Genomic DNA, 11,255 nt, shown 5'->3' on the forward strand with positions numbered 1-11,255 from the left:
AGTGAGGGTGTTAGACACAAGTCCTATAGTGTTGGTTAATGTAAGATACCTACATTATGAGGACTGTGTGTGTTTTGGATGCGTAAGTCTATTGAAAGATGGGCTCTCAAGTCTGTGTGTAACAGAGACCCTGCAGTGTATGAAGCTTTCAGGTACATTATTATGAGGACTGTGTGTGGATACTGCCGAGAGTCATGTTGGTTCACACTGGAGAATTAATTTTCACTCAATATTACTTCATTACATTTACCTCATTTATGTCAATAACCAGTGTACCTTCATAACTGTATTGTATAGTCTCAACATATCTGTGTTGAATGGATGTTAATGTACTTTTGTGTTTGCTTGCACAAGGTTTCAGAGCACCCTGACCGTTCTCAAGCTGCTGTGCCCATGGCATCGTCCTCCTTTGAAGTTGATGAGCAGGTTGCTGTACTGTTATCACCAGACATGGTTGAAGCCCTAACGCAGCTCATAAGCAGAAGACTAGAGTGTGGAGTCCCGGAAGAAAACCCCTTCCTCTTTGCAAGACCCAACTGTTTGACTCCTTACAGAGGACAGGACTGTCTCAGGATTTATGCAAATGACTGTGGTGCACAAAGTCCTGAACTCCTTAGGTCAACACAGCTACGCAAGCATGTTGCAACTTTGTCACACGTCTTGAACCTAAAAAATCACGAGCTTGACCAAGTTGCTGACTTTCTAGGCCATGATATCCGTGTCCACAGAGAATTTTACAGACTTCCAGAGGCTACAACCCAGCTGGCAAAAATATCAAAACTACTACTTGCCATGGAGAAAGGGACCCTTGGAAATCTCCAAGGCAAAACATTGGAAGAGATTGAAATTGAAGGTATTTCTAAGTAGATAGTATTTTAAGGTGTCTAGTTTTTAAGCTTTTGAGTGTTCTTAACACAATATATTTAATAACCTTACTTTTACATTAAAGCTGTTAAGAGAAACAAGGAATGTTTGTACCTGCTGTTTAACATCTCCAAAAAGTTGATTCTGTTCATCTGGACATAGCTGAAGTTGATTCTGTTCATCTGGACATAGCTGAAGTTGATTCTGTTCATCTGGACATAGTGTTTTGTGGGAGAAATGTTTCGTCACTCATCCAAGTGACTTCTTCAGTCTCAGCTGACTGCAGGTTTCAATCTTATAAACAGTACATTTGCATAATGACTGAAACCAGCCCACTGAAGGAACAATGGGCTTGGAGGTCAGTCCTTAATCTTAATTATGCAAATTCTCACGACCATTGATCAGCAACCACTGACCAAAACCCACTGATCAAAGACCACTGATCAATGGCCATGAATACCATTCACAGAGAGCTCTTCTGTGTTGTGCCATGCGCTTCGCCAGAGGTTGTTTGGTTTCCCCGATGTATAAATCCTGGCAATCCTCCTGGCACTTAACAGCGTACACTATTTTACTCTGTTTGTGTCGGGGGACCCGATCCTTGGGGTGGACTAGTTTTTGGCACAGTGTTTTGGGGTTTGAAAGCCACAGAGACCCAGTGTTTAGATAAAATGCGTCTCAACTGCTCCGATACTCCTGACACATATGGGATCACTACAGGTTTTCGTTTGGGCAGCAGTTGTCCGTCTCTCCTGGATCGGCTGGAGCTTTCTTTAGGAGCCGTCCCAGCTTTGACAAAAGTCCAGCTGGGATAACCACATTTACTCAGGGCCTTCCTGATGTGATGTTCTTCTGCCTCCTTGGCCGCTGTGTCAGTGGGGATGGTGTTCGCTCCTAATGACACCCAGTTTGTGCTCCAGTGGATGATGAGAGTCAAACCTTAAATACTGATCCGTATGTGTAGGTTTACGGTACACGTCAGCTTTTAGATGTCCCCCATTACTGATGGAAATCTCAGTCTAAGAAAGCTAACCTGCCACTTTTCATAGCCTCCCTGGTGAATTTCATGTGTCGGTCCACAGAGTTAATGTGATCCGTGAATTGTGGTACGTCCTGAGATTTGATTTTCACCCAGGTGTCATCCACATACCTGAACCAATGGATTGGTGGTGTTCCAGGGTAGGATAGCAAAGCCCTCTTTTCCACTTCTTCCATGTACAAATTGGCCACGATGGGTGAAACTGGGGAGCCCATGGCACACCCATGTTTCTGCCTGTAGAACTGACCCTTGTATGTGAAGTAGGTGGAATGAAGACACAGTTCCAAAAGCAAACACACTTGGTCGATGCTGAGAGTGGTCCTGTTGCTGAGGTTGGTGTCATAATCTCTTACGGACTACCTTCAATGCTTCCGTGACTGGGATGCAAGTGAAGAAAGATGTAACGTCGTACAAGACCATGGTTTCATCTGCCTCCGTAATGACATCTCTCACCCGTCCATCCATCCATCTTCATCCGCTTTATCCGAGGCCGGGTCGCAGGGGCAGCAGCCTAAGCAGAGGCCCAGACCTCCCTCTCCCCAGCCACCTCCTCCAGCTTATCCGGGGGAACACCAAGGCGTCCCCAGGCCAGCCGAGAGATATAATCTCTCCAGCGTGTCCTGGCCTGCCCCGGGGCCTCCTCCCGGTGGGACATGCCCGGAACACCTCGCCCAGGAGGCGCCCAGGAGGCGCCCAGGAGGCATCCTTGTCAGATGCCCGTACCACCTCAGCTGGCTCCTTTCAATGTGGAGCAGCAGCGGCTCTACTCTGAGCCCCTCCCGGATGGCCGAACTTCTCACCCTATATCTGAGGGAGAGGCCAGCCACCCTTCGGAGGAAGCTCATTTCTGCTGCTTGTGTCCGCAATCTCGTTCTTTCGGTCACCCTCTTCACCACGACGGACCGGTGAAGCGTCCGCATCACTGCAGCCGCAGCCCCAATCCGTCTGTCAATCTCCGGCTCCCTTCTCCCATCACTCGTGAACAAGACCCCGAGATACTTGAACTCCTCCACTTGGGGCAGGAACTCATCCCCGACCCGGAGTGGGCACTCCACCCTTTTCCGGCTGAGAACCATGGCCTCAGATTTGGAGGTGCTGATCCTCATTCCCGCTGCTTCACCCTCGGCTGCGAACCGTTCCATTGCGAGCTGGAGGCCCTCACCCGATGAAGCCAACAGAACCACATCATCCGCAAAAAGCAGACTTGAGATTCTGAGGCCACCAAAGTGAAAGCCCTCCACTTCTTGGCTGCGCCTAGAAATCCTGTCCATAAGAATTATGAACAAAACCGGTGACAAAGGGCAGCCCTGGCGGAGCCCATCACCCACCGGGAACGAGTCCGACTTACTGCCGGCAACGCGAACCAAGCTCTGGCAACGGTTGTATAGGGATCGAATGGCCCGTAATAATCGGCCTGATACACCATACTCCCGCAACACCTCCCACAGGACACCCTGAGGGACACGGTCGAATGCCTTCTCCAAGTCCACAAAACACATGTAGACTGGTTGGGCAAACTCCCATGCACCCTCAAGTATCCTTGAGAGGATAAAGAGCTGGTCCAGTGTTCTGCGACCAGGACGAAAACCGCATTGTTCCTCCTGTGTCCGAGGTTCGACTAGCAGACGAACTCTCCTTTCCAGCACCCTGGCATAGACTTTCCTAGGGAGGCTGAGGAGTGTGAGCCCCCTGTAGTTGGAACACACCCTCCGGTCTCCCTTCTTAAAGATGGGGACCACCACCCCGGTCTGCCAGTCCAGGGGTACTGCCCCTGATCTCCACGCAACATTGTAGAGGCGTGTCAACCAGGACAGCCCTACAACGTCCAGAGCCTTCAGGAACTCGGGGCGGACCACATCAACACCAGGGGCTTTGCCACCAAGGAGTTGTTTAACTGCCTCAGTGACCTCGCCGCCGGAAATTGGTAGGTCATTCCCCTCATCCCCAGACTCTGCTTCCTCCTCGGAAGACGTGTCAGTGGGATTAAGGATGTCCTCGAAGTATTCCTTCCACCGCCTGACAATTTTCTCAGTCGACGTCAGCAGCGCTCTGCCAGCACTATACACAGCGCAGGTAGAGCACCGCATTCCCCTCCTGAGACGCCTGACGATTTGCCAGAATCTCTTCGAGGCAGTCCGAAAGTCTTTTTCCATGGCCTCCCCGAACTCCTCCCACACCCGAGTTTTTGCTTCAGCCACTGCCCGAGCCGCATTCCGCTTGGCCTGTCGATACCTGTCGACTGCCTCCGGAGTCCCACAGGCTAACCAAGCCTGATAGGACTCCTTCTTCAGCCTGGTGGCTCCTTTCACCTCTGGTGTGCACCATTTGGTTAGGTGATTACCACCACGGCAGGCACCAACCACCTTGCGGCCGCAGCTCAATGCAGCAGCTTCGGCAATGGAGACGCTGATCATGGTCCATTCGGACTCAATGTCCCCAGTCTCCCTCGGAATGCTGTTGAAGCTCTGCCGGAGGTGTGCGTTGAAGATCTTGCGGACTGGGGCCTCTGCTAGACATTCCCAGCACACCCTCACTACGCGTTTAGTAGGGGTGCAACGATACACAAAATTCACGGTTCGGTTCAGTTCGATACTTTGGTGTCACGGTTCGATATTTTTTCGATACAAAAAAAATGTTCATGCCTTTTTATTAATTTGTCATTTATTAAATTTTCACGGCACATTCTGCACCGCATCTCTGTGCGTTCATCATTTGTTTGAAGCCAGCTCACCTCCTGCAACCACTTTTCTGAGAATACGCGCTTCTTTTGTGGTTCAGACTCCATTTCTTTGGAGGTGAAGGAACACCAAAGTAATTGCTTAAAGGATTTTGCTTCTTCAACATCTTTAAGAGTTCTAAACAAATGTCTGTCCTCCTCCAGAAAATCCTATGTACGCAAACACGCGTTGCAACTTCTTATCTTGTGCGCGTTTTTTATTTTGACAGCGAATGCGCACCTGCGGACCACTTATGTGCAGCCCTGGTTATTTAGCTCGTCATATTGCAGCCACAGAAATTCTTTTGTCCATGAAACCATAAAGCTGCACTTTCTTTTTGCCTTATAGTCTGATTTGTCATAACTTTTCCGTTTTGTGGTAAGCTTTGTTTGGCTGTCACTTCTTCACGCTGACCTGTCTTATTTGGCTCAGCAGAACTAAAATATATATCCTGCTGCTTTTACACAGGCACTCACATAACGCTCAGCGATTCTCTGCGCGATCAACCTCTCACATGTTTAAGCTTGCTGCGGGAGATTTCACTTGTCATGTTTGCATAGTAAGCTAACGATTGATAAGATGTCAGAGGAATTGGTGCGCAAATTATCATCACTCACCAATCAGTGCTGTCGCTCTCTATACGCAGTTCGCACGATTGCAAAGTGAAAGCAAAAAACAAGCGCAAATTCAAACGCAATTTCAATATGTCACATATTGACAGTGGCTCACCGATGCCAATGACATAATTACCCAGCTACATTTCCGAAAGAATGCAAAAGCATTGACATATATTTTGCGAGCCCTGTATCTGATTGAGGAATCACTCATCTTTGGAAAAGAGAGTTTATTACAGAGAAATGGCTCTTTCCAAAATAAAAGCTATACTATACGCTTCTTCTGGGCTATATTCTCAGCACCATATTAAATATATCAGGTCCCCATAAGGAGAATCATGTGCTAACGGCTGTCTAAATGACTTGGGTAAAGTTTGTAGCATGCGTGCTTGTTGTTTTTGTCTGCTTCCACTTGTCTTTGCACTAGGATGATGTCGGAGTAAATGTGCAGTCATATTCGTTGTGTTCCCACTAGTGCTGTCAGCGTTAATCTGAAATGAGGTTAACGACACAACACCTCCGTTAACGAGCTACTGCGGATTGCCTTGTGCGTGGGGCTGGACGGCCAACACAACGAGCTAACTGCGCTAACACACTAGTTCCCACCCATGTAATTGAGCATTGCTGGCACATCCAACATACTGTTTTACTTTAATCCATGACGCGCTTACCTTCAGGGTCATACTTCACATGAAAACCAAAATAGTTCCAAACGCCAGATCTGAATGAGGGTGGGGGAGGTTCAATTTGCCATGTTGCAACGAGCTTAGCTTCTGTCTCGCTAGCTTGCCCTGCGCTCAGTGAATCTGCGTTCGACTACTCCGCCTAGGCTGCACTGTCGAGCGCAGATCCACTGAGCGCTCAACACAGACAGCATCGTCAGAAGGGAAGTTGATAAAATAAATTAAAAATGTTGTATTGTTCGATACATATGCGTACCGAACCGAAAGCACTGTATCAAACGGTTCAATATCGATACGAGTATCGTTGCACCCCTAGCGTTTAGGTGCACCGGTTCTGTCCAGCGTCCTCTCCTGCCACCTGATCCAACTCACCACCAGGTGGTGATCAGTTGACAGCTCAGCCCCTCTCTTTACCTGAGTGTCCAGAACATATGTTCGCAGGTCTGGTGATACGATTACAAAATCAATCATTGATCTGCGGCCTAGAGCGTCCTGGTGCCACGTGCACTTGTGGACACTCTTATGTTCGAACAAGGTGTTTGTTATGGCCAAACTGTGATTTGCACAGAAGTCCAATAACAAAACACCGCTCGGGTTCAGATCAGGGAGGCCGTTCCTCCCAATCACGCCCCTCCAAGTCTTGCTGTCGTTACCCACGTGAGCATTGAAGTCTCCCAGCAGGACAACAGAGTCTCCAGGTGGAGCACCTTCCTCTCCATGGTGATTTTGGATGCTGGGGGCTTTGCATTGCTGAGACAGGCCAAAACTTTCGTCTGTAGTTGCTATGCTTCCATTTCTGCAATATTGTTGTTACGAATTGCTGTTTCTGTGGCTGTGATCAGCTCCACTAGCGGGATTTGTCCCGGTGTGACAGCAAAATTCAGCCCTTGAACAAGGATGTTTTTCTCTGTTTCGGTGAGCTGTCTGTCAGACAAATTCTTCACCCACTTGTCCACATCCTCTGTGTCGCATCCTTGTCTCTTCTGGTCACTGAGGACACTCTCCGTATTTTGCCGTGGTTTCCGACGTACAACAAGTAAGTCAAACTTCCTTTGTTGCCTGGTCTTAGACTTCTTGTGCTGTGCTAGACGAGCCTTCTCAGTAAAGTCAAACACCTTTTTAAGAGTATTCTCATCTAGAAGCATTGTCAGTCTCTGTTGGATCCGCTCCTCTTGAGATTTTAGCATGTCCATGGTAAAATTTGTTTGCCTCACCCGTTCATTAAGCAACTGATGCTGTGCCTTCTGGAGGATTTTTGTTGCCCGGAAGCCTTTAACGAAGAGCTCATTTGCAGACTTTTAGGAGTAATCCGGTTTTGTCTGCATCTGAGGCTGAATCTCAGGTGGTTCCTGTAATCCACCATCTTACGTGCTGTTTGCTCATACTGACGTACAAGCTTCAGGCCGTCCTTGCCAAAGTGGGTTAAAACGTCTTGATGCATTCAGAATGCCTCGATTCATAATCAAGGAGGGGGCCTAAGGCCATCTTACAGTGCTGTGATTGCAGCCATTCCCCAACTCTCTGTGTATGGTACTCATGGCTATTGATCAGTGGTCTTTGATCAGTGGGTTTTGGTCAGTGGTTGTTGATCAATGGTCATGAGAATTTGCATAATTAAGATTAAGGAACTGACCTCCCAGCCCATTGTTCCTTCAGTGGGCTGGTTTCAGTCATTATGCAAATGTACTGTTTATAAGATTGGGGAAACCTGCAGTAAGCTGAGACTGAAGAAGTCACTTGGATGAGTGACGAAACGTTTTTCCCACAAAACGCTATGTCCAGATGAACAGAATCAACTCTTGGAGATTTACTTACCTGGATGATTGAGAATGCATCAAGATGCTGCTTAACATATTTTTTTGTCAGATAACCTAGACTTGACAGACTCTGGTGAGAGTGAAGACGGCGAGGCTGACAAAGAATACCCACCAGCACAAACAAAAATGGGTAAATGCACCAACAAACAACTCATATTTATGTAGTATTCAGTTGAATGCAATATTGTGAGATGTTTCAGGTATACACAGTTATTTAAAAGGTAGTAGTAAGGATTATATGTGCACTGTAAGTCTTAAGTATTGAAAATGTCTTAATTTGTTTTGGGCTGAGGTTAATACACTGCTTAAGCTATTCTTGACATAGTCATAAAGATTGATGTCTGTCAAATAATGTCACTAAAGAAAGGTCTAACCAGATCAGTACAAAAAATGTAATAGTACTTACATTGATAGTTTTGTGTTGTGATGCTACAGATATCTAGCCAGAGATGTGTGTAAATGAATCAACCACAACGCAACAGAGCATTAATATTGAGCTACACTATTCAACTACAGAAAAGGGAACTAGGCAATTTGTTGAGGTACCTCCAGGGACCTCTGACAGTATTACCCACTTCCTACAGTGTGCTCACTGATGATGATTGTCTTATAACTGGACTGTTGGAGTATTGTGTTTACATTTTTACAAGGTATGCCGAGAACATCTCTTCCGCTTATCCTAACCCCAGCAAGTGCACTTATTGGACTTGGCTGCCCAGTCGATAAGGCGGGACGTTAGCATAGTGGTTAGCACTGTTGCCTCACAGCAAGACGGTCCTGAGTTCATCGGTCCAGGGTCCGCAAACATGGAGTTGTTTTCTCCATGTTTGCGTGGGTTCTCTCGGCATACTTCAGCTTCCTCGCACAGTCCAAAGAAACTGGGGTTAGGTTAATTGGTCACTCTAAATTGCCCATTGATGTGAATGTGATTGCATATAGTTGTTTTTCTCTGTGTTAGTCCTGTGGGAGACTGGCGACCTCAGTCATTTTAGGACTGAGCTATGGACCTGAGGATTACTTGTATTTATGGATGCCTCTCTCCTTGTTAGTGAAAATCATTGTCTTGTTAAAGGAAAGTCTAAACAGGAACAGAAAATGTGACTGCTATATTGAGCTAAAATACTCCTTGTACTATAGGGAGGAGTACTATGCCACCTGTAGAGGAACCTTCAAACACCTCAAACGGTATAACTATCCATCACCCTACATATTGATGGCTCTTCCATGATTACCAAGCCACTCATATTGTTTGTGATATTTTTGTTTTACTTTTCTATTTACAGATGTGGACTCGGCTGGAGAAGGCACATCACAAGGTACCACAAGAATAAAATATTTTAAAATATCAAGACATCTTTGAACAACAGACTAGCAAATGGTTATCTCTGTAACAGTGTTTGACAAGCTTTTTGATGTCTTTCATCTGTGTGGATGGCTTTTATGTTTTATTTCTAGTAAAATAGGTGTGTCCAAAGTTTTAACTGGTACTGCAGATATATCATGACAATTCACTGATATGCCAGCTGAACAAATGGTCAATGTAACTTTAAACTTCCTCAGTCATTTTAGGACTGAGCTATGGACCTGAGGATTACTTGTATTTATGGGTGCCTCTCTCCTTGTTAGTGAAAATCATTGTCGTGTTAAAGGAAAGTCTAAACAGGAACAGAAAATGTGACTGCTATATTAAGCTAAAATACTCATTGTACTACAGGGAGGAGTACTATGCCACCTGTAGAGGAACCTCCAAACACCTCAAACGGTATAACTATCCATCACCCTACATATTGATGGCTCTTCCATAATTACCAAGCCACTCGTGTTGTTTGTGATATTTTTGTTTTACTTATCTATTTATAGATGTGGACTCGGCTGGAGAAGGCACATCACAAGGTACCACAAGAATAAAATATTTTAAAATATCAAGACATCTTTGAACAACAGACTAGCAAATGGTTATCTCTGTAACAGTGTTTGACAAGCTTTTTGATGTCTTTCATCTGTGTGGATGGCTTTTATGTTTTATTTCTAGTAAAATGCTTTCTAGTTTTGGGAAATGCAGTTAAGATTACTTTGAAAAGACACAATGCTTATTCAAATTCAGAATGAATAAACAGGTGTGTCCAAAGTTTTAACTGGTACTGCAGATATATCATGACAATTCACTGATATGCCAGCTGAAGAAATGGTCAATGTAACTTTAAACTTCTTCAGTCATTTTAGGACTGAGCTATGGACCTGAGGATTACTTGTATTTATGGGTGCCTCTCTCCTTGTTAGTGAAAATTATTTTCGTGTTAAAGGAAAGTCTAAACAGGAACAGAAAATGTGACTGCTATATTGAGCTAAAATACTCCTTGTACTATAGGGAGGAGTACTATGCCACCTGTAGAGGAACCTCCAAACACCTCAAACGGTATAACTATCCACCACCCTGCATATTGATGGCTCTTCCATGATTACCAAGCCACTCATGTTGTTTGTGATATTTTTGTTTTACTTTTCTATTTACAGATGTGGACTCGGCTGGAGAAGGCACATCACGAGGTACCACAAGAATAAAATATTTTAAAATATCAAGACACCTTTGAACAGATTCTTTGAACAACAGACTAGCAAATGGTTATCTCTGTAACAGTGTTTGAAAAGATCTGATATGAAAGTTTGGTCAATATGACATGCCAGAATTTTACAAACATTGCATAGTTCATGACTAATATCCAGTATGACCTTAAAGTTGGCATGAGGAATTTTCTTCTCAGGTTCAACATTAGAATACTTTTCTTATTTTGGTTCTTATTTCAGTTTTGGGATTTGAAAGCCACAGAGACGTTATCTTTTAAGAAAATCCGTATCAGCTGTTCTTGTCCTTCTTCGCTCCTGGATTGGCTGGAGCGTTCTTTAGGTGCCTTCCCAGGTTTGACAAAAGTCCAGCTGGGATAACCTCATTTACTCGGGGCCTTCTTGATGTCATGTTCTTGTGCTTCCCTGGCCGCTGTGTCTTTGCTCTATTTTGTAATATCTTGATGACGCCCAAGTTGTGCTCCAGTGGATGGTGAGAGTAAAGCCTTAAATACTGATCTGTCTGCATAGGTTTACAGTACACATCGACTTGAAAGTTGGCTCACTTAAAGCTCCAGTAAACTCAGCTTAAATACTAATATTGCATATTAATACTTACCATTAATCATCTTCAAAAGCCTGATTAACAGTTCAAATGTTCATAACTATTCGAAAACAAAGATGGGAAACTGCTTATCTTGCTTTTTAAACCATATATGAAAACTACATTGGCATGTTAGATCACCTTTTGATTGAAATCTTTTTATTTTTATTTTAAGAGACAATATGAGAGTTTATTGTCAGTGTTGGTGATTCTGTAAATGTGTACATCTTTAAACTAATATTTTTTTGCACGAGTTATTTCTGACTCAAATGTTTTTTAATCTCCCATGTTTCACGGTTTTTATCAAATGAGAAAGAGGTTTCATGTGAGTCATCTTGTTTTGCTGAGTATGACA

At 44.8% G+C, this 11,255-nt stretch overlaps 1 protein-coding gene across 7 annotated transcripts in view; it reads left to right on the top strand.

Annotated features, from left to right (window-relative positions):
* Positions 1 to 11,255, top strand: part of LOC146506027 (uncharacterized) — a 12,342-nt gene continuing 1,087 nt past the window's right edge. The window contains exons 1-8 of one of the 7 annotated variants that reach the window (XM_085180392.1): positions 1 to 853; positions 7,784 to 7,864; positions 8,872 to 8,919; positions 9,018 to 9,050; positions 9,449 to 9,496; positions 9,595 to 9,627; positions 10,103 to 10,150; positions 10,249 to 10,281. In XM_085180392.1, the coding sequence (XP_085036518.1) occupies positions 322 to 853; positions 7,784 to 7,864; positions 8,872 to 8,919; positions 9,018 to 9,050; positions 9,449 to 9,496; positions 9,595 to 9,627; positions 10,103 to 10,150; positions 10,249 to 10,281 (856 nt within the window). In that variant the 5' untranslated portion in view covers positions 1 to 321. The remainder of the gene's footprint in view (positions 854 to 7,783; positions 7,865 to 8,871; positions 8,920 to 9,017; positions 9,051 to 9,448; positions 9,497 to 9,594; positions 9,628 to 10,102; positions 10,151 to 10,248; positions 10,282 to 11,255) is intronic. The other 6 variants (XM_085180393.1, XM_085180394.1, XM_085180396.1 and 3 more) reach the window with 6 other exon arrangements.

Source organism: Neolamprologus multifasciatus, chromosome 12 (genome assembly GCF_963576455.1).
Source record: "Neolamprologus multifasciatus chromosome 12, fNeoMul1.2, whole genome shotgun sequence".
NCBI classification, from domain to species: domain Eukaryota; kingdom Metazoa; phylum Chordata; class Actinopteri; order Cichliformes; family Cichlidae; genus Neolamprologus; species Neolamprologus multifasciatus.